Raw genomic sequence first — 25985 nt, 5'->3', positions numbered from 1 at the left:
TGCGTGCTCCAGAGACAACAAAGTTCTTTGTAATGCTCAGTATTATTGCAGGTCTCAGGGGCCTGATTCAGAGAGCATTCAAATCCTGGAGTAGTTAATCAGTGTCCATCTAAGTCTGCTTCAGCTTCTCTGGTTTTGAAAAACCTTCTAGAGTTCTCTACGGCTTGTTCATAATATTTCTTATTGCCCTTATATTCCTTGTGCAAATAAATCAATCAATGTGTTTTCCACTCTTCCACATGCACACACGTATGCACATGCAAATGCAAGTTTCCAGCCCCTTCTGTTTTCTAGCAGAGGTGAGTGAGATCTGAAGCTGCATCTTCCCATTCCGAAATGTGCTTTAGTGTGAGATGAGGAGCTAAGAGGAGGGAAATCCTATTCCTCACTATGCAACCATTCCCTAAGACACCGGAATCTGCCGGGCAGACCAGCTAGGCTGAAATCGGGGTACTGTGTCATTTCTGCAACATCCTTCTGGATTAGCAGGCTGGCAGCACCTTCCCCAGCACTTTCTGACCAATATTTTCTATCGACACCCATGGAGAAGGATGTGGAACAACAGCTTTTGCCTCCTGAAAAAGGCTGCCTCATTTCTGACTTTTCTCAGTTAAAGGACTGTGTATCTCTGTGGACAGAGGTGGCAGGAGAGACAACTGCAGCTATGTTGCACCAGCAACTCTCTCATCAAAGAGGCAAGACATGACCTTATCTGTGAGACCCAGCTCAGAGAAGTGTCCTTCCAAGACCAGGAAATAAATCTGGTGAGCAGCTTCCCACATGAAGGCTCCTTGGGAGAATGAGCAACCCTGATAATTGCAGCATGCCTGGGAACAGCCAAACAGACTTTAAGCCACACGCCAGGGATAGCTTTTTCTACAAATAACTAATTGACTCTTCTGTATTTGAAAGCAAAATGCAATGTTTTAATTTTTAATGAAATTCTGAATTCTCCTTTTGGTTGACTCTCACTTGTATCTCCTAAGGTACTTCTCTGGGGCTCTGTTCTGTGTTATAAAGCACAGACATCAAAAACCAAGCTAGGTCTCTGTCTACAAATAAGCACAGCACAGTGTTTAAGCTCTTAATTCCAACAGGGAATTTTGTTGGTTCAGACTTGAAAAAGGGAATATTTTTCCCTATCTGCTTCACATCCTATCTAACTAGACCCCTTTGCCCAGCTCCTGCAAGGTGGACGTTCCTGCACTGAAGGTCAAATGCTCTGTGCTCTGTCAAGCCATAGAAGAGAAATAAGTTAATGAGTTTCTGGTGGGGAAAATTAATTTAGTAGGAAAGTTCAAGGTGAGAACCTTTTAACCCCAAATATCTCAGCTGTAGTGCAATTGTTACAAACTATATTTGCAGATTTGTTTTTACTAAAGAACATGAGTTTATTTTTTACAGAAAGTTTTATGAAGAACAACACATGTGAACCTCAAATCTAAGCTGGCTGGGATGGGATTGCGTCAACAACAGGAACTAACTGTTCGTGTAAAGGAGCAGGACAACCCAAAGAAGTCCTGCCATGGAATCCTGGGAAATCTTAGACCTTAGCTCTGTAGATGTGGAAGATATAATCCTTAAATTGCACCAGAAATTTCTAACTAGTTAAAATGGGAAAATAGGCCAAAGCACTTTTAGTTTCTCAATTGTGCTGGGTGGTGTTCCTGAATTAGAAGTTGCAGGGATTGAAATAATGGTTCAAGTGACTGTTAACAGGCTATGAAAAGAGGAGCAGAGCAGGAACCCAGGGAAAGCGGTGGTGAGATACACAGCAGGGTTGAAACAAAAAGATGAACGTCTGAAGGTAGTAGGCTGGAGGAAATACAGCTGACAAAACCTCCTCCTGTGCTGGCCTAGTAGGAGTCCTCTACTCCTAGTAACAGCTGCCATGCAGCTGGGAAGGGACACTTACTATTTTAAACAAATACTTAATTCCTCAGGTTAAGGGACAGAAAAAAAAAAACCAAAAAAAAAACAAAAAAAAAAACCCAAACCACCCCACCTTTGTTGAAATGATAGGTGAACTCACATTGCTTTTTATTAACTGAAGAAACCTTTGAAGGGAATGACAAGTGCTCATGCCACAGAGAAGGCTCACCGTGCTGCTGTTTGTGGCCACAGGGTTGTGCCCTGTATGTAGTAATTTAGCAATGCCAGATGATTTTCATCCTGACCTTCTCCTGTCTCCTTCATGATCAAAAATCAGCATGGCTATTAAGGGTTGCAACTCCAAAATATTTCTAAAAAACCTGATTTAGATAGAGCCAGCGTTGGACAGATGCAGCTCATCACGAGTGGATGACCAGAATACAGTAATCATTTCCTACTAAAACTGCGGCAGTTCATGCAGCACCTCTACTTTAATGTCAAAAAGGAGAAACATCACTGAGCTTTATTGAGCAGCATGTGAGTAGCCTGGCTGTCCTCTCCCTCTTCCAGGAACTGGTCCCATTGGGTGTCCTCTTGGCCTGGGCTGGCCAGGGTAAGGTGGCCGGACACCCAGTGTTGGTGGCTGCGTCACGAACACATGCGGCGGAGGGGTGAATGCTGCTCCTCTCCCACTAGTCATGGGGCTGCCATCCACAGCTGCTGGTTTGCCTTGTTTGCCGTCAGGGCTGATTTTATTAGGAGACTCTATTTTCTTGTCTAAAGCAAAGATTATGAGTGTTATTTTCCTGAGAGCAAACATTGTCTGCCTTCCTTTCCCCAGTGGCTGCTGTTTCTTCTGTGTGCAATAACCCAAGCATCTGGGTATTTGTGTTTGAGTGAAGAAACCATAAACAAGACCGTTAGCCACTGGCCAACAGCCGGTATGTGTCTCTGCTGCCTGAGGCCTCTTTGCAGGTTCTTACTGATGTGTTTATAAGAGGTGATAGTCCTACCATGCTGGTACACATATAGTCTTGTGCGGGTCATGGGTAATTGCTAATTTTAGTCTTTATTTTCAATGCACCCATAACGCTGCCATCACTATTTCCATTTAAATGAGTGCCGTGGGTCTGCTCTGGGGGGAACATGTATCAGGTTGGCCTGAACTTTCCAGCTCGTCTCAGCCTCTCTGACAGGCCCATATAAATGCAAGAGGGTTATTGTGGCACTAATTTGCTTTTCTCATCTGCATCAAGATAAATTCAAAATCTTCAGCACATGTGGCTCTGTTGCTCACAAATGAGAGCAGGAGGCTCTGGTGGTCAGGAAGGGGCTGGTTCAGACCGAGCCTGGAGGATGTATCTTCCTCAAGAGTGCCTGGGCCCTGGTGCCAATGACTCCTCCCACATGTTTCTGCCCATCCACAGACCCCCTCGGCAGAGCTTACTGCTTGTGTTTATTTGCCCTGAGACCAATGCAGTCCTGAAAAAAAAAAAAAAGCTGTCTCATTCATAATGAATTTTCCAATGAAACCTCAACTTGGAAAAAGTGTGTATCTGGCTTGACTCATCAAGCCAGAAAAGATGCTGCAGTTTCAGCACTGTTTCCGGAATAAATTGTTGGTTAAAACAATCATGATCAGCATGGTTGATAGCTGGGATTTGAGTCATAACTTTGGATTACAATTCCCACATTGTGATAAGCTTGTGTGAGACATAACCCAGTCTAAAAACACGCCCTTCCTACATGTCCATTGGTAGGTGGGCTTTTCTAAGCTCACATAATCTGTGCTAATTAGACTCATCTGATCCCTTGCAAATGTGTATTGCCCCAGTTTCTTAGCCCTTCCCAGTCATCATTTGCTGACAAAAGGAGCCTTTTCAGGAGGGTTGAGGGGTGGTTGTTTAGTTTTTACCTTCTCTTTGTTTGGGCTGACTTTCACTCTTCATACTTGGTGTAAGTAAATCCTCCAGATCTTGCAGCACGGGGTTAGTGCTGGCTTTGTTGTTTCTCTTGTTTTTCTCCTCTTCACGTTGCTGCATCAATAAGAAGCACCGGTTTTAGTTTGAAACTGCAGATGTAATCCATGAAACGGTGGCCTGGTGTCATGGTTGGCCTGGCGAGGTGTTTGTTGCTATGAATGTAATCTCTCTGCCAAGTTCAGTGTTACTGAATCTTGGTCTGGTGACCATGGGTTTTATGGAAAGAAAGCACATCCCAGATGGCACTGAGAGCCTGGGAAGTGACAGTTCTGTTCCTGTTAGGGCAAAACACTTGCTGATAACATGGTTTAGGTCTACCAGGCTGTCTCTGTGTTTCTGCTACTGCCAATCTGCCCTCCCCAGGGTTTTGGTTTGTTTTAAATGTGGACCTCTTGGGAGGAAGGATGCCAGTGATAAATGCCAGAGAAGGAAGGCATGGCAGGGCCGGGATGGGCTGTAGGGCTGTCTTTAGTTTTATTTGTGTGCATTTAGATCTTCAAGAGACTTCCTTTTGGATGGCAGAGAGAAGAAAATACCTGGGGGCTGTTTTTGCTCAGGACAAGCATGCTGGGTGGGGACGGGAGAGGCTGCCCTCTCCTATGCAGTAAGAAAGCTTAGATGGACTCTACTCCGGCTCTGTCCCCCCTCCCAAAAGGGTGATCTGCCAGTGGAGGGGAGCTCATGGCCTTGCTGCAGCTGAGAGGTCCAAACCTGCAAAGCAGCATCCATCTGTTTTCAGCAAACCTGGCAGACTTTGGGGGCAGTCACAGCATATGACTTTGAGCTCAACAGGTCATTGCGCAGGGGGCTCTGGTGGGCTTCAGCTGCTGAGTACCCCTGCCGTGACCAGGCAGCTCCCATCCCTCGCTCCCTAAGCAGCGGGGCTGTGCTGACACCCTCCCTTTCCCCCTGCCCTGCTGTGTACACCTCCTCTCGTTAGGCTTGGCTGCCTCAGCAAAGCTACAGGTGCCTGTGCGACAAAGATACGCAAGGTCTGTGCAAAGGCATGTGCTTGCCTGGAAATATTGCTGTTCCTTTGGGTAGTGCCTGGCCTGGCTTTGTGGCCCTTCCATGGGGGTTTGTGCTCCCTCAAACCCTGATTACAACCAGTGAAATAGATTACGTGCCCATAAGTCCAAGTGTGCTGTAGCATGTGTTCAACTCTCGCAATACTTGAGGATGCCCTAAGCACCAAGACCCCTTTTTTAAGCCATGTGCATGAGTGATCAGTTCTGAACTGGAGCATTCAGATGTAATTTATGGACTCTTATTTCTCAGTGCTCACATTCTTACTTCTAATGTTGCACCGATCTCTGCTTTATGCAATGTGTTGCTTGATGTGCCATTGCTTCCTTGGCTTGGATCCTGCCCTATACCAGTAAAATGGCTGATAGCAATCCTTTGATGGTATTATCCTCTCCTGATGCAATGCTAGATACTTTGGACACATCTACGTAGTACGAAACAGCACAGGGTTAGAGACCCACCAGAAAAACTCTGGGGGACACAGGGTTAGAGACCCACCAGAAAAACGGGGGGGAACTGGTGCTGCCAGACCAGCACAGGCCCTGGTAGCAGGACACCTTTGCTGTTTCTCATTGAGACTCATTATCTGAGCAGAGCTGCGCTTTTGCAGCAATTCTGCTGCCAGACCTAACTTATATTAGTTCAGGGGTCCCTGCTTTATGGTCCTCTGCATGTTGCAACCTCTCCCAGTTCTCAGTATCATGAGGTCCAAATCCTCCCCCTGCTAATTTGAATCATTGCATCACCTATATCTTGCTTTTCTCATCTGCGTGGCAGAGACAGACACTGGCCTCCCTTGTAAAGTGCTTTGAGAATTACTGGTAAAAATCGTTATTGCCATGTTGTTGTTTATGGCTCTTTGGTCTTCAGCTTGAACAAAATCTGGCTGTGGTTTCAACAGGCTTATCATTGTGCCTGGGAGATCTTAGGTTCCAAAACATTACTTGAACTTTAAGGTAACTTATTTTTGTAGGTGGAAAGTACAGTTTATGGGAAAACTCACTGTAGTTTTGATGTATGAAATAGCAGCCTATTATGGGATGCAACCACTCTACAGTTAGCCATTAAATGCCATCAGAGAGGAGTGAACAAACATAAAATGGGTCTTTTCCTTTTGTCACTAACGTGTTCGGAAGTGAAGAGCAATTTAAAAGTATATGTTGTACACTAAACTTGAAGTGCGTAGTGTTTCAAAGATGGCTTTGCCAGATCAGTACGTACCATTTGCATTTTCTTCTTCAGCTCTGCATTGGCGCGCTGGTACGCTTCAGCCACAGCGTTTAGATAATAGATGGCGAGGCTACAAAAACAAATGTGTGGCTGTAGTGATAAGATCAGGGGAGAGAGAAAGTTTCACAGGGAGCATTTCATTTTTGCCTACCTTCGCATACCTAGTTTTCCCACCAGCTGTCTCCAAACTTCCTTTAGAAGTTCAAGGCTGAGGAAAAATTCAGGCTGCCTTGTGGCACAGTCTGCTAAGATGGGCTGAGCCAACCCAGTAGCTCATTTCTGCTCAAATAGAAGAAAAATTATCATCCTTCCCTCCTGCCTCCACCTTGGCTGGCCATGGGCTCCCTCTGCTTCCTTTGCACCAGCTTTGGCCCTTGGATCTTTCCTTGGTGGTGGGCCCGTTCAACTCAATACATGGATGAAAACCAACTCAGCTCATAAAACACATGGCTTTCTCAATGACTCAAAGAAAAACCAAAACAGACACCAGGTCACACAGGGAACCAAAAAAAAACCCCAAAACAACCGACCTAGGAAACAAGGAAAACAGTGGCATGGAACAGTCCTCAAGGCACAGTCTGCCTTCTCCCTCGGCCAGTACTGGCTGCCTCCTGCATCCTGGGAAAGGGCCGTCAGGAGCGAGCAGAGATGAGAACTGAGAACAAGCAGGAGCCAGGTTGAAGCAGAGCCACTGGCTTTGGTTTCAATCCCTTCTTCTGCAAAAAGGGCATGCCAAAGCCAGGGGAAAACCGAGCCAAGCTGGAGGGAACTGAAAGGCGAGCGGGATGGGAGAGGGCGTGCTGGCAGTCAGCCTTTGGCGCACAGAGGGGCACGTGTTTTAAAACCTGCCCAAGCGTCTGGGGCTGTCTTGTCGCTGCTGCCACTCGCCAGCCAGTAATATTTTTGGTTGTCAAAAATGTCTCCTGCTTTTGTAGAGTGCTTTTATTCTTCTAAATTATAAACATCATCTGCTCGGTAACTCTGAGCCATTCCCAAGAAAAGCACCAGCTGTTCAGTTCATCACTATAGATTTATATTATTTTTTTTTTTTTAAGTAGAAAATTCTCTTGTAAGGGGGTGGGGGGGAGAAAAGGAAAAAAAAGACTGAATAGAAGGTTTCCTGACAGTTTGTAACATGCTTGTGGGGGTCCAGCCCAGTTTCAGCATCCTCAAACCAGGCTCAAGGATTTTGTCAGCAGAGTGCCTGACTCTAAGCCCAACAAGGCACCATGTACCAGCATATTGGTTTCCAGGCAGGAGATCAGGATGGGGTACTTTGGATGACCTTTCCTTGAGGTTTTTTTTCAAGGGTCTGTCTGGAGGACACACATTTGCTTCCCTTTGCCTAGTATTAACCCAAAACTCAGTGAGTTTGAAAATTCTTATTTTTGATCTTCTCTAAGGATGAAATAGTTTTATTACTTCTACATTGTCAAACTTACTGCACAGGAAATATATTGCTTTGTACTGCTTTCATAAAGATAACTGGATCTACCTGTTCAAAGCCATCTGGCATGCCATGGGTTCTGTTTCTGAGCTGCCTTTTCGAGTTCATTGAGTAACTGAACAAATCCATTCCAGTTCCTTTTTCAGTCCTTTCTCACCCTCCGCATTAGCGGACAGCACCATCTCCAACCACCACAGCTTCGTCCCCTGCTGACCTCTGTGTTTAATGGGAAGGCTGTCAACTCACCAGGTCCCTCTCCCAAACGTTGTGAGATATGAGCCTGCTTTGTCTGCAGGCTAAGCCTGAGTTTCCTCTGTCCTTGGTTTACTGCAGGTTTATTGCCCAAGGGAAGTTGACTGTGTCCAAGACTGAATTGCCCTTAAGAGGTCTTGGGAGGGAAAGAGGCAGTGCCACAAAAGGGGGATTTGGGGGGATGCCTTTGCTGCAGTTCAAATCTGCAGGTAGTCAGGCAGATTTGGACTGGGTTGTTCAAGCCAAGACTCAGCAATGCTGAAGCAACCTGGGTGGTCCTCCAAGGTGCATGCCAGTGTCCTGGTAAGGTCCTACAGGTGTACTGGATTTTCTATTGTGTTCCTGATTCACACTGCTAGTGCTGGCTCCCAGAAAAGGCAGAGCAAAGCCATGTCCTGGTCTGACTGTAACCAGCAGCATGAGGAGGTGTAAACTTTGCTGGGAACTCAAGTGAGCATTAGCAAATAGAGTTTACCCACTTCTAATGGGGGGCTTTACATCTCCTTGCCTCTAAAATGAGCCTGGGGATGCACCTTTATGCTTGAGCTGCTTAGCATGGATGCTGCGTGGCCCTGGCACCCCTCTTCTCTGATTTACTGCTCCCTGAGAGCTGGGGAGAGAGTGTGGGTCACTGTCCTTCTCTAGCCTGCACAGTAGTTCTGTATCTCTTTCTCCTTCCCCTTGATGCAGTAAAGCGCTTGTAGCTTCTGCCAGGAAGCTCTGCAAGCCATGGCTTGAAAACCTGCTCCTAACCCAAAGGCAACTAGGTTATACACCTATGCGCAGAGTGCCTCTGATGCTTCTTGCTCTGTTTCCTTTTTTTCTTGTCCTCAGGCAGCTAGAAACATGACAGTAAAAGTTTGACACCCATGTCATCTGCTGGACCCCATTGTTGTCTGGGACCAGAAACCAAGAACAAAAATAAATAGAAAAGGCATTTTGGATTGCACCTGGAAAAAGAGAGGGGGTTGTCATGGCTTGAGAAAATTACTTAATTTAGTCTATAGAAGCAGCAAACATGCTTTTTGAGTGTCAGCCATCAAAATCAACTGACTGTCCATTTACGATCCACCTGTTGCTCTTTGTAGATGCTATTTGTTATTTAGGCTGCATTGTAGATTGCCTTGCCTGCTACTTCAAGAGCTGCTGGCTCTCTGCTCATCAGGACCAAATGAAGCTCCAGCAGTTGCATTTCTGTGATTTTAATCTCTTGGCAAGCTGGATGAAGATCAGCATAAGGACTGGCTGCAGATTGACCCTGTCTACCTGTCTGCACCACGGCAGAAGTAGCGGCAGTAGCTGAAGACTTTCAAGGAGAGGTAGGAAACCGGGGGACTTGTTTCTGGTTTATAGTTATCTACTTTCTGGAGAAAATGGTGAAAGCAACGTAAATGAAAGTTTCTGGCCACTGGTAGCCATCAGTTACAGGACTGTAAACAAAACGAGTGTTGTCATGCTGTTCTGGCAAAATTTTAATTGGGGTGATTAGATTCTGTCTTCTTGTGTACTTAGGTCATTTTTGTAGGCGTACAAAGATGGTTTGCTAAATTTGAGTTCCTTAATTGTAAATTTTCTGAGACGACAAAACGAACCAAGCCCTAGGAAATGTCCTCGTAGGGTAGCTGTAATTTTGTCTGGGATTATCCCAGACATAGTGAGCACACATAGCGAGCAGTGCTTCTGCAAGACACCTGATGCTCTGGGGACATGTGAGAGTTACTGCCGAGGGGCTGTTGGTCTGATTTGTCCATGCAGCATGGGGACACCTACTTTTTTAGGCCTGTGACTCTCTCGGTAGCTGGATGACTGGAAATCGCATATATCTAATGTCGTCAAAGACCGCACAGGCAGTGTATCTGGACGTGAAACAAGGATGTTTCAGGTAATGTCGACATAGTGTACCTCTCAGTTTGCAGAGGTGATCAGGGCAGAGGCAAGATGGTTCCTCGAGGAGAGACGGATGGATGAGAAGGCTGTTGTGTGGGAATGGCCCAAACTGGGAAAGGGTGATAAAAGTTGTCTCTTCAGCAGATACACCGTTCTTGTGTTGTTCCCTGTCCTGGCTGTCAGTGGAGGAAAGGGCAGGAGACTGTCACTGAACAAAACATTATTTTCAAAGGTCTACTGCTCTCCTACCACCTTTTTTTTTTTTTTTTTTTTTAGTTACATCAAAGCCCCAGAAACCTGACCTGCAGACCTTTTGTAAAGGTCATCCATTTGGCTTGATTAGTTCTGTGGTCTTCATCTCGTGTTTTTGTTAGCATCTGCTAGTGCTACTGTGAAGCCCGCAGGGATAGAGCTAATAACTCAATAATATGCTTGGCTGTACTAGGGATGTAGCATGAGACTTCTTGTTTCCTGCATGTATCTGATCTGATTCTTCTAAGGGTAGGATCTGTCTGCGTGATTTATAGTATCTGATCATCTTTACTTAGGTTAAAATGAGTAAGTAGTTTGAGGCAGGTAGAGGGATGACAGGTCACTTTCAGTTTAATTGGAACTTTTCTCGGGCTGAGAAAAATTCAGGCTGAGAAACTTCATAACATGGGAACTTGTATTTGATTTAATTTAATACCATTATCTTTGGTGTAACCTATTCAGAATGAAGGATCACAGTGCCCAAGAGTGGCTGTACTGGATCAGCCCAGAGGTCCATCTCCAATGTGTGTGGATGCCCAAGGAAGAGTCTGAGCAGCCAAGCATATGTAATACGCTCCCCAGCTCTCTCCGAGTCTCCCACTGTTTAGTCTGGAGTGTTCAAAGCTGCCTGAAAATTTGGCCACAGCTCTCCCACTCATTTTGATAGCTATGGAAATCCTGAAAACAAAACCAAAAATATCTCTTTAAAAAGGAAAAAAAGATAACTGTCCTGGTCCTAGTGCTGCTGAAGGTGCTAGGAATTAAGTGTGGTTTCAAAGTTGAAATGATCAGATAGCACTGAAACAGATTCCAATGTATTATTCAGGGGAGGTGGGAAGGGGAGAACCAAAAACCCAAGCCAAAACCACATATCTTCATATTTTTTAACACCCTGGTTTGGCAGTGCTGTAAATACCACCAGCTGTGACAGAAATTGCTTCTCCACAAGGCACCAGGCTGAGACTGTCCATTTATTTCCTGCTGGCTACAGAAAACGTTTCATATGGAAGATGTGATGGCTTTGATATCCACGAGGCCTCTGTCAGTAATGTGCTTCATCTACAAGGTTGTGTTTAACTGGGTCAGCAAATTAAATTTTGGGAAACTGGGTTGGGCAAGGGGAGGGCATGAATGGGTTAGGGAGCATGTGTCTGCCCTCATCCAGGCAGTTACCTCAGCAGAAGATATAAGCAGACCTCGCTAACATCCCAGCAATTTTTTCCAACCTCTTCCTCCCAGCCAGGCACGTGATATTGCAAGGAAAACTTACATCATGAGCAGAATTGCAGGTATGATCAGTCCTGGATTTGCCACATAGCTGAAGATCTTGGCAACAAAAAGTGGGAAGTCAAGCTCGATGGTCTCTTGAATGACTTCATACATCCTTTTCTTTCCACTGGAAAGACAAATGTCCAGTTAAGGAGTGTAGGTATTTCCTGGGGGGACAAAATAGCTGCTAATTTAACAATGCTAAGTAGCATGTTTCCTCTCTCTTACAGTAAGTGTCAGCTTGCTGTCGGGCACCAAGGATTTTGACAAAAAATTCTACTGGAATGACTTCATTTTAAATTATCTATTGGTTCATCCATTTCCCACGTGCCCCCCATTGATTATAAGAATAATCTTTGCTAGGCCAACTTGCTCCTGGAGATAATACACTTATTTCCATGTGTGGCTCCTTTGAGTTCTATTTACTCCTCTGAAATATATTAAATACTACAGATTGCTGTAACCGTACATTTCTGATCAATATCTTGTTAAATATGGCCTTTTCATGGTAGAGAAAACTTTCCATACGCAAATTCTGGCTTTCTGAAATAACGAGTCAACTCGAAGAGCTGCTAAGTAATGACAAAAATAGCAAGCTGTGATTATTGCTTAATAGCAAACTCAGAGAAAGAGTAATTTCAAACCGGAATGATAAAACAGATGAGAGTATTCTGTATGAAAGGAGCATAAATCTGTAAAAGGCTGGATTATGTAATTGACCTTCTTCTCTCCCCAGCATCTCTGGCTCTGTGAATTCAACCCTAAGAGTGCCATTCCTCATCTTTAGGCTTGTTGCCTCCTGGGATCTCGCAGGATTCTGCTCAGGAAGGTGTTGGACTCTGTCCTGATGATAAGAGTCAATAAAGACAAACTTGGCTAAACGGTATCCCAACTTCATCAACTGCCTTAAGCCCAGGAGAGCTGAGCTTTCAGTTGAGCTGAGAGGTGTGCCAAGGGTCTGAATCAGGCTGAGTGGCTTTTGAAGGGTTGATTGAGAATTGAAATAGCTCTTTCACGTTGCAGATTAGTCATCTCCAAATGACAGGGTGTGTGCAACAAGTTTCTTGTCACATCTTCTGACATTGCTCGTTGACACCTGTCCTTGTTACAGAACTGAGGGAATTTTGGTCTCTTGCCTTCTCCCTGGAGTCTTTTAGCTTTCTATTGTCATTCTCCATTAGCAAGTGGATAACCTAAAACAGTGCATCTACAGGAACAATTTGTTCCAAGCTGGCTCCTTGCTGAGTCAGACTCAACGGGCACAGGAAATAGCGCTACTCAATCAAATTAGACTTTATTGGCATGTTAATCTGGTCCACTGAATGCTCTGTGCAGTGCTGATTCTGTCCTAATTTAAAAAAAAAAGCATTAAAAAAACCCCCAACAACACAGCTGCAACTCTTCAGGCTTAAACCTATCAATTTCCTGCTATTTTCTAATAAAATTCAACACATAAAATATATTTCGTGCTGTGGGAGTTCTTGGCTCTATGGAAGGTCTTAGAAGGAGGCTTTGTTCTTGAGAGCCTTAGGGGGTCCTACTGTTGCTTTTTTACTGGGGACTGCACCCTGCTGTCCCACCCCTGCTGTCCCCTAGTGCTTTCACAGGTGTGTGTTGCCCACGGCTGGGCACGGCCCGTCGCCTCACATTGCGAAGGATTTAACCAGATGGAGAACGGAGGCACTTCACCATCCCTACTGGAGTCCAGGCCTTCTAACTTCATGAAAATAATCCCATGTATCACAGCAGAAAACTGGTGTTTGGGGTGTTTTACTAGTACCTGAATGGTCCACAGTCAAAGGAGGGAGGCAGGGACATGATGGTATAAGCCACTGGCAGGAGGCTGAGGAACAGGATCAACAGCAAAAGTCCCATGTAAAAATTATTAGACTTGGATGCTTTGAAGACTCGTTCATGAGGGACATTGCTACTCATGACTGCCCAGCACTGAAAGTACATGGAGGTTAATAAGCGCAGCACGTTTATACCCACGAGCCCTGGTGCATAAAAGGATCCCATCCTGAAAAGAAAAGGAGAAGGACAGGTGCTATTTTTTGATGGACTGGAAGGGTTTTTTGCATTTTCAGAAGAAGGAAAAAAAGTGTTCATGTAGTGGGAAGTTTACCCATAAATAAGCATGAGCATGCTGGCTTGTGCTATCCCTGTGCTCCTGGAGGAGAAGCCACCTGCATCCACGTTGGGGTACAGTAATCATACATTGAGGAGCAGTGAGGTCTCAGATCCCTCAGTGCTTGGAAAATATCAGGCAAGTGTAACCAGCAGGGAGAGACCTCCCAGAGTCTGCAGAGATGATGTAGTAGGGGAATGGCCAGAAATCATTAGTCTGTGGTAAAAGAAACCTTGCTTCCAGAGGAGGTTTTGTGGTCTTGCCTATTGCTTCTTGTGCAGTTGTAGCAGGGCAAAACAGTTCCTGGTTGCGGTCACATAGAGCAGTTTTGGGACGTGTCTCTCCTGCCCAATCTGCTGAGCTGGCTCCATGCCCACCCTTGCACTGACATGTAAGCTCATGGTGCCCCCAAATCCCTTTCTGATCTCCTCCCACAGCAAGTGGACCATCTTAGTATGTTTTTACCACTGGGAAAAAAAAAAAAAAAAAAAAAGGACTCCTAAAAGTGAGAGTGGGGCAGGGATTGCAAGACTGTTCTATGGTGCAGTTCTGCCACTGCTAATGTTCTCGGATGAGCAACTTGGTGTTTTTAAATTTCCACTTCTATAGTCAAGCACAGAAAGCCAAACAATCAGAGAAACCAAAACCCAAAGGTTATTCTAGCTGGCATGGAAGATTTCTAACTCTGCTGGCAGGTTTTCTAAATAATGAAAAAAAAAACAAAACCCACAACCTCAAAAACCATGGAAATCTTACCAAATCATTCCCTGGTTGAAGACCAAACCCAAAACGTTGCCACTAATGTCGAACTCAGCATAGGATGGCTGCATGGGGAAAGAAAGGAGAGTTTGTTTTTGCTAGAGGTACCCGCTGTTGTTGGCTGCTGGGTATAAGGATGCTTGTTTAAAGCTGGTGTGAAGGGATTTCTGGGAGCGCTCCCGCTGTGTGCGTACGGCTTGAATGACCATCAGCAGTGCAGTGAAAGCAAAATTGGAGCTACTGCGCAGTGGGCTGCTGCTTCTCTTTTGGCTTGCTCAAAATTGGAAAGATGTATGGAGGTGCTTAGATTTGCTCTGTGTTTGTGTCTTCTCCCCACTAATATAAAGGCAGCTGTGAGCAAAGGAGCCATGGCGCAGCACTGGGTTTTACACTCCAGCTGGCGCATCTGGCTATGGACTTGCAGTTCTACCCTGGTAAAATATTGAATGTTTAAAAGGTGATGATGATGAGCTGGAGGGCAATTGCTATGCCAGATACATCCACATCCTCAGGTCTTGCAGCAGCACACTGCTGAACAACAGAAAGAAAGGGCAAAAGGAGAGAAATATGAAGGAATATATGACCTGATGGGTATCTGGTGGCTTTTTGCTCTGTACTAGCTAGTCATTAAAATACTGCTTTTTATGGAGTAACCTGTCTGTTGTGGGTGCTAATGGTGGTACATCCAGAACAGGCTGCTCTAATCCGTTGATAATATTTGTTATTTTATAAATTATTATTCCGGTAAATTTGCCTATGTTGAACCTGCTCTTTCTTCTACGTATTTTGTGCACGCAAAACTCAAATGAGTTTTTGGCAGCTTGAACTATGTGTAAAATTTTTCTTTTAAAATTTCTTGAAAAAAAAAAAAAAAAAAGGGCGGGTTTTTTTTTTTTACTGCAATGCAGAAAACATGGTTCTAAGAAATGATGGGTGATGCCTTTATATGTTTGAGTTGTCCTGTGCAGTATGTCTGTTTTTCACCCTATTTGCATGTACTTAATACTGTCAGCAGTTCATAAAGTTGAGGTTTAAGATGTTTGTCGCTTATGATGAAAACTTGAAAGGAGCCTACTCAGAGTCTTGCTTCGCTGACTGCTCACAGCTTTGGGAAGGGATGGGTGCAAACATTGTTTGCTTTGTTCTTTTGATTCCAGTCTATTTCTACCTCAAATCTTTAGCTAGAGGTTAACATTGCCTTCTTTTTCCCATCGAAACAAAGACAACTTTTAGTGCTTGCTGTCCTATGCCTCGAGTACTTCTGTGTGAGAAGGCTGGGTTAGACAAGAGACTTATTCACTAAATGCATTAGAAAAACACGTATACAATTGTGCTGGTGCCCATGGCTAGGTTGGGTTAGATGGCTGTTGCCAAACCATCTTTCACTCCTTTTTCATTCCTGGGCCAGGGGAAAAAAAACAACCAACCCCTATGTGAGCACCAGCGGAGTAATACACTGAATACATGAATCTCCCAAAGATGTAGGAGAAAAAGAGGAGGGAAGCCCATGGTGCTTTCTTCTTGCTGTTACTACTGTGGGAGCTGCTTGGCATGAAAGGAGAGTTATGCCTTTGCCCGATCACAGAGGGCGAACCCTGTAGTGCTGCCCCATGTTATGGGCTGTAACTTAACACTGCTAATAAACAGTAGTAATAAATAACAGTCCTAATAAATAAGGGCCTTGCTTAGCTCCTTGGGGGCTGGGTTGGACTGCTCGTTTGGAAATACCAACCTTTTGGAGCATGTTAGTCTGGTCATCCCCTGACAGATGCTGATTGCTGTTTGTTTCTCAGTGCAAAAATCACCTCACAGCCTGCCTGGGCTGATGCCGAATGCCACAGGAAGGGAGAGAGGGAAGTGTGGAATAAGCCCTAAAGCAGCTCTTTTAAATTTCACTGAGAAGTAGGGGATGGATTTCCAGGAAATGTACGAGGGCTTTTTTTTTTTTATACATCAAGGATCGCCTTCAGGACAGAAGATACTTCCACCTATTTGTGCAATGGAGATCTTAATAATGAAGAAAAACCCCATGTGGTATTTCTAAAGGTTGTTTTGAAGAAAACATCTAAAAAATCAAAAGAAATCAAAGGCGGCTAACAAAGTGAGAGGAGGACATGGCCAGGAGGAGGAGGAAACCAGCAGCTTCAACAAGACCGTGATCTGTCAGCACATGCAATGGGAGCAATTGTGTGCTGCTTGGCTGCCAGGGGGTTCCTCCAAGCTCCAAAATTCCTCGGCCACCCTGGGAATATCCTCTGCCTCCCTCAGAAGAAATGCAAAAATCTCCATGAGCAGCAAAATGCCTGCTGTGCCCTGCTTGCCCTTGCTTGACCAGGCCCCTGTAGGCACCTGCAAGGCCCACCTCTGCTCTTCTCCAGACCCCTCCTGGAAACCCCCCCAGTACGACGGCTAGGCAACTGGTGCACTGATATAATTGTATTCTTGCCAGGTATTTCCATCTCTGTCTGAATCCATCCGTTTTTGTCGCTTTTTATATGAAACAATGGAATATATATATATTTTTTTTTCATTGTTTTGTTTTGTATTTGTGCAGCTTCAGGACTGGCTGCTTTGGTAACATAGCCTGTATGAATACCAAAGAGTCCAGAGCTGTTGTGTTACGCATACGGGAGAGAGGAAGGAAACAGTCCTTGCTCCACTGCAGCAGAAGTAACACCAGCTTCCAGCATCGATCAGAAGACGATTCTGTGAGTAAAGCATGCTACTGTCTGCGGGGTGGGCAATGATCAGGAAGGTCTGAGGCTTTGAGAAGAGGTATAGAAGGGCCCAAAGGTTTGGGGTTCTAACAGCTGCATGAAGATCAGATTAATATTTTTTTTTAAACTCAACTTTGTGTTTTAAAGTCCTGAGGTGGGAGAGAGAACTGAATTTCTGTAGAGTTTTTTCTGGGATGAAACTGGCTGATCCAGAGAAGTGATGCACGGACTACCTACGCCAATTAAATTATCAGTCAAGACCAGAAGCCCAGTAGAATCATGCAAAACAAATCTGTAGCATTTGACCTAATGGCCCTAAATTACTTCTGTCTTCTCAGCTATAAGACATTAACTTACAAATCCAGCCTCTAGGTCCCAGCACCAACAGTAATTCACAAATCTGACGAAGCAAGCTCGGATGAAATCTCCCACCAGGATGGTTATGTAGGTCACCAGGATATCGGACACAGTAAGCCTTACAAACTCCTGCAATTTAAAACAAGGAAAAAATATTTAGCTCCTATAATTTCAGTAGCGCATTCGGGATTGTATTTTTTTATTAAGCCATTTGTCTTTATATGACAGTAACTTTCAGTAAGGCATGCCACGAGCAAACTCCCTGCCTGTTTTCAAAGACTCGTCGGTGCCTAAGCTTTACCTCTGTGCTTGGGAACCATGAGGTCTGTTAGAGCCATTAGCCCTGGTAATCACTGCTAGCATTACTGACTGCACCGTATGTTTTGGCAGCATGTAAAATGTAAGCAGAATGTTTATGCTGCAGTAATGCTGGTGTAAGACATACGTACACTAAGGGTAATTTTGGCTGTGGATAGCTCTGCTATGGCTCAGCTCCATAACCTTCCTGTGGACTCTAAGGAATTTGCTCATTTGTAAACAAGAGCTGTGAGGAAGTGTAGAGAGGGGAGATGTGCAAGACAAGAAGGGTAAAATTGCAGGTAGAAGTAAGACTTGTAGGATGGGGATAGCTGGTGCCCCAAGGGTTCAAAACGAAAAACAGACAAGAAAAGGTTTCAAAGTCTCAGAGAGAGGGGGTGACCGAAGGATTTGGAAGGTGATAGCTCAGTTGCACTGAGGATCAGCCCCTCCCAAGGAGCAATGGTGGCTGGTCTTTCCCCACTTGACTGAAAACTGCATGGCCAGCGAAGACCCTTTAGGTGTATACACTAATGCATAGCTTTGTTGCTTGGTTAAGCCCTAGCTAGCTATATCAGCCAATACATAATTGCTTTTACTTTTTAAGTTGTCTGACTGCAGAACTACTTGGTGAATGAAGAAAGTTGCTCGAAGTGGGAAGGTTGCATGGTGGGTTTGTGGGGTGAAACTCCAAGGACTTGAAGGCCACCCTGCATGCATTTCAGGGAGGTTATTTTTGCCTAGCTCTGCTCTGGTCCCATGACATCATGATGCATTAATGATTGGGACATGTCAGGAGTTCCCTTGAGGCATGTCTTGTGGTCAGGTTTTACCCATGTGCTCCAAAGCCTCCTTGCAACGTGAACTGAAGCGCAGCAGTAAATGGAGATGACAGGTTCCTTCAAAGGCACAGTCATGATCTGAACCAAAACATGATGCAGGCATGGCTGCAGACTACCTGGCCTCTTGTGCCCTTCATGGAAAGGGCTGCAGAGCAGTGTGTGCCGTGGGCACATCCAGCTGGGGATTTCACCACTACTGCTTGAGAACTGTGGCCAAAGATTTATACTGCCTTGGTGCTGCTATGTGAGGGTCGGGAAAGGAGATGCCATTTGCAAGGAAAACTTCAAGCCTGGAAATGCTGAAAACATCAACAACCACAAAAAAAACCCCCAAAACAAAACCAAAAAACGCCGCAAACCAGCCCAGAGACTTACTACATAATGAATTTCTTACAATGCCAACAGTTGTCTCCCAGCAGGGTCCCCTGGGCACGTCTGCGGGATCAAGGGGAGGTGGGGTGGCGGCACTGCCATTCCCCACTGATGAGTTGTAGTGGCCAAGCAGCGTCCAGCGCGTGATGTTCTTCACCACGTCCTCTTCAGCCAGCTGCAACAAAGAGACCTTGCAGCCAAAAATGTCAGGAAATGGGGCCCCCAGAGGATTTATTTGGAGAGATCCAAGGCATTGGGTTTCCACATCCTCCCTACCAGTTACCACCCTTTATAATAAGCGTTTACTTACAGGGAATTGCAGTGCTGGCACCGTAAAGGGAAATAGCACGGAAACTCCTACCCTTTTGCCAGGAGCAGGGGAGCAGCAGCCCCTCCAGACTGAAAGCAGCTTGGGGTGCTGTGAGTTTTGAGGAGCTAGCAGCCTGCTCCCCACATGTTGAGGAGCCAGACCTCCTGTCCTCCTTTCTCCATCGTTTTTCAGGGCAGAGTAAACTGCCCTGATTCCTCCAATTCTCAACTTAAAACAGGCTCATTTTTTCCTGCAGATCAGTTGGACGTTTATCCTTTCCTGCAGTTATCTGCCTGCAACACACTACCAGGATAATATTAAAGAGGGGAGGGTAGGGGAAAAGGATTATAAACTATATCCTTGGGGCCTGCATTAATAGAAATTGCAAACGGTGTCAGATGGAGAAAAAAATCAAATTATCCTAATACGCCATGATTATAGGAGACAATAACCACTCTCTTCTCAGGGCTGTAAGGAGAAGCTGGAGGCTCTCTGGAAACCCCTCTGAATTGCAAGTCTCTCCAGAGCACTGCAGCTGGTGCTCTTGGGGGTTGGGGAAGGGGGAAGCGCCTGCTGCAAAGGGGACGGGCTGCCCTCATCCTTGGCTCCGGACAACGCTAGTGAAGTTGAATGCTGAGTTTTGGCTCAGCTCTTACTTTTTCGTTGACGTCGTCCATCAAGGCCAACAAAAACGTGTAGAGGTTCCCAAGGAAAAGCGCAAAGATCCGTCCCAGCTGCCACTTCAGCCCAATGCGGGGATGGTAGTTTTCTAGCGCAGCGATGGTTTCAAACAGCGGAGGGCAAAACATGCCCAGCAAGGACATCACAATCTCAACCTGCCGCGTGAGGAAAACGAGATTACCGCCAGTAGTAACAACAGCGACTATCTTTCTTAGAGCAGAGCGAGGGCTGCCAGCAACTCATCAGCAACTGGTTGGAGCTTTCTGAAGGATTTATAAAGGGGAGGGAGCCAAAGCAAGCTCAGCTCCTGGCTCTGCTTAGCGCGCGGGCGGCATGCCGTCAGACTTCAGGGCTGGGTTGCACGGCTTGCTCTTGCAGGAGTGCTTTTGCTGTTATCTCAAAGGGGTGAGCTCTGAAGGATTTGTTCCCTGTCAGTCCAGACTCATGAATATTTAGGTTCCTCAAGTCCCTCGTAGTACTGCTTGCATCAGCTCCGAGGTTCTTATTTTAGGAGGAAGCGCAAGACTTGGCTTGTGTGCATAAAGATAATTAGTCGATGCTAATGTTTATTTTTGACATTCAGCACCTTTGCTTTTGCAATAAGCAATTACAGATTTGAATGGAAACAGATCAAGGACTCAGTTTTGCAGTTCAAGAAAATATGTCCTAGCGGTATTTTTCTTCCTATACATGGTGCGAGATGTTAAGTTGTACTGTGGTCAGTGAGGTCACTGGCAAGTCAATGTTAGCTCATGCATGAGTTGTAGGCTCTATCTTTTTTTACAGCCCTACAGTGCCCGTTGGCCTGCAGAGGACTGTATCTGCACAGCCACTGTCAGGCTGTGACTCACAGGTCTCTCTTCTGTGCTTGTCTTCCCAGTAGAGGGAACAGTACCCAGGACTGTATTAAGTCAGATCTCAAGTTATCACCAGCAAAATCTCAGACATTAAACTTTTTTTTTTAAATAGTATTTTTTTAATTGGGGAAAGTTCACTGAAATAATTCAAAGTATTTTGTGAGAAACTGTAGTATTGCTAATGTTTTCTGATGGAATTATGAAAATGCATGGCTTTGAATTTAATTTGTCTTTGATATATGAATACATAATAATGTAGTATACACTGAAATCAAGCCTTTCATTAGGTTAAAACAACTTTTTTTTTTTTTTTTTTTTTTTTGTGAAGAGCTTTAAGATTTTAGCTTCAGATTTCCAAAATCAGATACAGAAAAATTTTGGCAATTGAATTTTTTCTGCAGGTTGTAAAATCTTATTTCCATTATTCAAGATGGATGATAAAGATCTGAGTTTAGCTTTATGTTTGATCATGAACATTTCTAACACCCAGAGAGCTTTCTAGTACAACAGAATCTGCAAGCCTTAATATGCGACTTGAGGTAGATGCTTTAAAAAACGGTCAGTGATGTAAATGCTAAAAGCCCATTGACTTCTTGTGATTTATTGTAAGAGTATCTTCTTCTCTTTGCAGGAACCTTTAATTACCCTAGAAACTCTCACTGAGATCAAGATGCTTCCCAGCTAAAACAAGTACAAGGGTATTGAAGGGGTCTTCTCTACCCTGGTAGGGAATCCCTCTGCCTTGGCTGCTGCCCTGAAGATGTGGCAATGATTATCCTGATGTCCAAGGCAAATTATCACAGCAGAAAACTGGAAGCAGAGTTTCCTTACCTCATTTCTTTCATACCACCCGACGTTTTGCATTTTGGAAAATGTCTGGGAGCGTTTCACCACGAAATAAATGAGGTAGCCACTCCCGCACAAACAGCATATGATGAGGACATTGGCCAAAACCCGCAGGAACCTTCTCAGGTGAATGTTCTCATCCTTGTTACTTTCTTGCTCATCCACAATAGACTCCTGAAAAAACAGGGATGCTCACAGAATGGGAGCGTGCATCTTGCAGCACCGAGCCTAAGGCAACATTGGATGGCTTTCTACCCTGTGAAATGTAATCCCATGCTATTCTGGCTATATTGAACTTGGTAGTTTGTGTTAAACTCAAGCAAAGGTTCATACAGGTATCCTGGTTTGACTGGAAAACATCAAATAGCAAACAGCCAGCGGTGTCCCTGGGGAACATGGTGGGGAAATTGCACTCTGAAGTAAAACAGATTTTTTTTTTTTTTTTTTTCTTCAAATCCTAAAAAGGCTGCTGGGGTGACCTATGACACGGGAGCTGGAGCTGCTGTGATTCAGCTCCATACCCTGTTCGTATGGAGAGATGCTGTACAGGTGCCCAGATTTCCCCTTAAACCTCTACCATGGTAGGTGCTGGGAGCATCCCCAGAAGCAGACAGAGAAATGCAGCTTAGGGTTACCTTGAAGCTGGTGGTGATGGATGCAAATTTGTTGTCTGCTGTCTCTGGGTTGCCAATGAGGTAGTCCCAGCTGGTGAACATTTTCCAGCTAAAAATGAAGTTGTCATCGTCCCCGTCTGCTGTACTTTCGTTGGCATTGCGTGCCATCCTGTGCAAGGACAGGGAGTGTTTCACAGAGCCACCATGTGTCCTTCAGCTTTGCAAAACAGCACTGGTGGCTTGGGATTACTGGTGGGTAAGGAAGGAGCGCGGTGAGCATTCTTGGAGTTTGGATGCGACTGTCTATCGTGCCATGAGACTTTAGGTTTAAGGAAGACTGAACTGTCAAAAGGGGTCTTCAGGGATATGGAGGTCTTGTATTAAAAACAGTAATATAGAAAAAAAAAAAACCCTTGAAAGTTAATTAAAGCAGGTTAGGGATTGTTTCCACCAGGTAGTGCATGAAGAAAGTCTATTTACAGTGCTTCTGGGCCCTAGGGTAAAGTATATGATTATGGCTAACTTTAGTTAGTTAAATTTAGTCAAAAATAACTGGTGCTGTCCAATACACCCACTGCAACACAAAGTTTTTGTGAGATTTCAGTAGCTGCACAATGCTGGAGCCAAAGAGCTTGCAGCAAACCATGCAGAGAGAGAAAAAGGATTATTCTTGTTAATCAGCGTAGGAGCAGATATGGCTTCTGCTGTTCCCCCTCTATTATTTGATCCCTGAAATCCCTCTGTAACTCCCACTAGAGTTCCTAGCACCAGTCCCTCAAGGAAAGCAAGACAACAGATGCTGCAATTTCATGGCAAATGTATAGCAAATCCCCATGTCCCACTCCAGCCAAAGGCTCAAGAGGCTCTTTCTGCTGCACAGCAATAGGGTCTGTTTCGATAGTGATACAAATCCGTGGGCTTATTCTTTCTTGCAAAGGAAGGATAACCTTTACATAGTGTGGCCTCGAGAGAGAGACAGAGGGTTGTATTTTTGGCTTTGCAGAGACTGCCTCAGCAGCAAGAGGTGCCTTGGCTGCATCCTTGGTGCCCTGGGGATGCTGCAGTGGCCTCACTGGTGCCCAGGAATGGTGTACCAGGGACACGGAGATTGGGGCCCCACTTTAGAACTCCACTGATTGGTTTGGGGATGCATCAAAAGCAGTTTGGTATCATTTAGCTCTTTTCTATACCCCTTGCCCTACCAATGTGGCTCACGTTGGCTTTCAGGAATTTTTTTTTTTTTGCAATGTTAAGGATGGGAAAAGGAGCCTGTGAAATTTACTGTAAGTAAAATCCTCCTTCATGTACAAAATCCACCTGTTTGGTGGCCCTGTAGTAATGTTGGAGGAAGGGTTAAAGTGATCCAGAGAAGAGGAGGCGGAGGAATAGGAGCGCTGGAGAAGGAGGTGGGAGGGTTCAAAATAGTGTAGATGAGTACTGTGGGGTGGTGGATGATGAGGCTGAGTGTGTGACCACAACAGGCATGCAGCCCTCTTTGCCCCACACTCCCCCAGCCATCCAGCCAAGGCTGGACAGAGCTGTGAGCCATGCCCGTGGAGGCAACCCAGCTGCAAGACACATCTGGGTGGATTTTGCAGAGAGGGCAATGCCAGCCGTACTTACGATCTTATGACAACCATCAGGCTGTAGCCGAATACGCTGATCCCAACCATGAAATATGCCATCGGTAGCCTATATTTTAACCAGCCGATTGTCCTCTGGTTGTTGTAGTAGCCATAAAAGAGCGCTGAGTATTTGATGTAGCCCTGGAGGAAAAGCAAAAGCAAACCTGTGTGTAAGCTATGCAGTGTTTCTTCTGCAGGGAAGAGGTTTCTGGTGAGAAATGAAGATTTAAAACAAGGAAAATAAACTTGAAAAAATTTTTAGTGTCTCATTCTGAACTGTTTGCCATTCTGTCACCTTTGAGAGCCGTCCTCTTAAGAGCTTATCCTCCTAAGACAGGGAAAAAGAGGGAGAACACGTCAGAGGATACTGGCTGAAAACAAACATGTAGTATTTCTCCGTCGCTGTTTCATTCCTCCCAGAAAAACCTCCTTATTGCTCTTTGTGGCTGTAGCCCACCTGCTTTTCTAAGCCAGTATCAAACACTCTCATCTTGTAGAACTGCTGTAGCAAAGGGGTTTCCCACCATGATACGAAACTTTTCCTTTCAGCTAGGAGGCAGCTGATGTTTGGTACCCTGCAGATTTAGTTCCTTTTACTGGCTACCACCTGCAGAGCAAATATAACTAAAGAATAAGATCAAAGCATTACTTTCCTGTGGAAAGCAGAGCTCAGGCACAGTATCAACCATGTTGTCTCAAGTAGATATATTTTTTGCTGTACAAACTGTTGGGCTTTTGACGAGTGTGCAAATCTTGTAATCTGCATTAGCACTCTCTCCCTATTTTTCTGTCATACGTCATCCAAGTGGATGTGTATCATTGCATATTGTACTTCTCTATTTTTGCCTATTGTCTTTCAGCTCATAGGTTAAGTGTAGTTAATCAGTCTGGCCATGACAGTTGAGCAAGCTCTCCTCTGATCAAGCCTTTGGAAGGACCAAGATTGAGACATAACCTGAAGCTTGTATCAGAGTCTGTGTAATGGATCTTGTTTAGAGATATTGAATAATTTATATGGAAGGGACCTCTGGACGTCATCTAGTCAAGCCCCCTGCTCCAAGCAGAGACAATTTCAGAATTAAGTGCTGTGGCTCAGGGTCGAGCCCAGCTGAGTTATGAAAATCTCCAAGGATGGAGATCCCACAACTTTTCTGGGCCTCTCTTCCAGTGTTTGACCGCTTTCATTTAATCAATTAGACTAAGCTCCCCCAAAGCCCCAGGCTTTTCATTCCTAACCTAATACAAAACTTTGGGATCTCTGGGTGCCACATCAGCCGCGTGTTTGCCCTGGGCAAAGCACAGGGCCACAGGTACAGGATGACTTCGCACATATTTCTGCCAGTGTTGCTGAGCCACTGGGGGAAATGCAGCAAGCCCGTGGCTGGCACGCCACAGCACAGGTGCTTGGGGCTCGTAGCGTGTTATGTATCATGTGTGCTGGGGAGGTATAATGAAAAAAGCCTCGTAAAATATGAAGATGATGTTCCTGGAAGGTGCTAGTGAAGTGTTTTTCTCAGGTTGTAATCCCAAAACTTTGTCTTTTTGATTTGTCAAATGGTGGGGACTGAAAAATGAGTTTCTCTGCTCATATCATTCAGTATGTTCTTTAAGCTCCAATTGTGAGACATGGTGTCTGGTGTCCAAGTGAGATTTATTCCTTTCTACTCCCCTAGAAATCCATGATGTGACCTCCTTGCTGCCAAAGCATACATTTCCCTGGCTCCTCTCTCTTGAAATGTATTTTTCAGGATCACAGTATTGACTCTTCATTTTATGCTGGCTCTGAAATATGTTTCCCCATTGCACCTTTCCTGTGGAGCACACTGGAATAAACATCTATTCATTTTCAAAGGGCAAGCCCCTGTGAAGGGCTCAATTTGACACCATCTGGCTGCAGAGGGTGTAGGTGTACATTGTTGCCCCAGGGCTGGAGATTGCTTCTCAAGCTTGCGTGATTGCTCCCTGGTGTCAAGCAGCAAGGGAGTGAATACAGGATGGGGACCTGTATGGCAGAGGGGTTCAGAGGATCAAGCTCTCGGTGGCAGCAAGGGAATGTAGATGCACGTACCAAGCCACAGGCAGGAGACTGGCAGGTAATGGTAGCCAGCCCTTCATGCAATGGTACAGCCTCATCCAAGAGCAAGTTTCCTTACTGATACATGCGTAGTTTATGGTCTCCCAGACAAAAACAGCAGCTGCAGGGTATTTTTGTTGGGTTTTGTTTGGTTGGTTGTTTGGTTTTGGGTTTGGTTGTGGTGTTTTGGTTTTTTTTTTTTTCCCCTGGGATGAATGAGTATAAATGCTGCTGCTTGTATCTTTACGGTGTGATGCCCAAATGAGCTTTTCATTCAGTGCAATGTTAT

General features: G+C 45.0%; 1 protein-coding gene across 1 annotated transcript in view; it reads right to left on the bottom strand.

The window, feature by feature from the left end:
• Nucleotides 1–2395: 2395 nt before the first annotated feature.
• Nucleotides 2396–25985, bottom strand: part of TMC2 (transmembrane channel-like 2) — a 34881-nt gene continuing 11291 nt past the window's right edge. Inside the window, exons 9-20 of the mRNA XM_009895028.1 lie at nucleotides 23621–23763; nucleotides 22019–22166; nucleotides 21369–21557; nucleotides 19656–19835; nucleotides 18712–18864; nucleotides 17179–17307; nucleotides 14102–14169; nucleotides 12998–13237; nucleotides 11219–11344; nucleotides 6102–6180; nucleotides 3788–3908; nucleotides 2396–2649 (exon numbers count right to left, since the gene is read on the bottom strand). Coding sequence (XP_009893330.1) covers nucleotides 2396–2649; nucleotides 3788–3908; nucleotides 6102–6180; nucleotides 11219–11344; nucleotides 12998–13237; nucleotides 14102–14169; nucleotides 17179–17307; nucleotides 18712–18864; nucleotides 19656–19835; nucleotides 21369–21557; nucleotides 22019–22166; nucleotides 23621–23763 — 1830 coding nt within the window. The remainder of the gene's footprint in view (nucleotides 2650–3787; nucleotides 3909–6101; nucleotides 6181–11218; nucleotides 11345–12997; nucleotides 13238–14101; nucleotides 14170–17178; nucleotides 17308–18711; nucleotides 18865–19655; nucleotides 19836–21368; nucleotides 21558–22018; nucleotides 22167–23620; nucleotides 23764–25985) is intronic.

Source organism: Charadrius vociferus, unplaced genomic scaffold, assembly GCF_000708025.1.
Source record: "Charadrius vociferus isolate BGI_N301 unplaced genomic scaffold, ASM70802v2 scaffold51, whole genome shotgun sequence".
In the NCBI taxonomy this organism is placed as follows: Eukaryota; Metazoa; Chordata; class Aves; order Charadriiformes; family Charadriidae; genus Charadrius; species Charadrius vociferus.
Note: the sequence above shows the minus strand (reverse complement) of the source record. Positions and strands in the feature narration are given on the sequence as shown.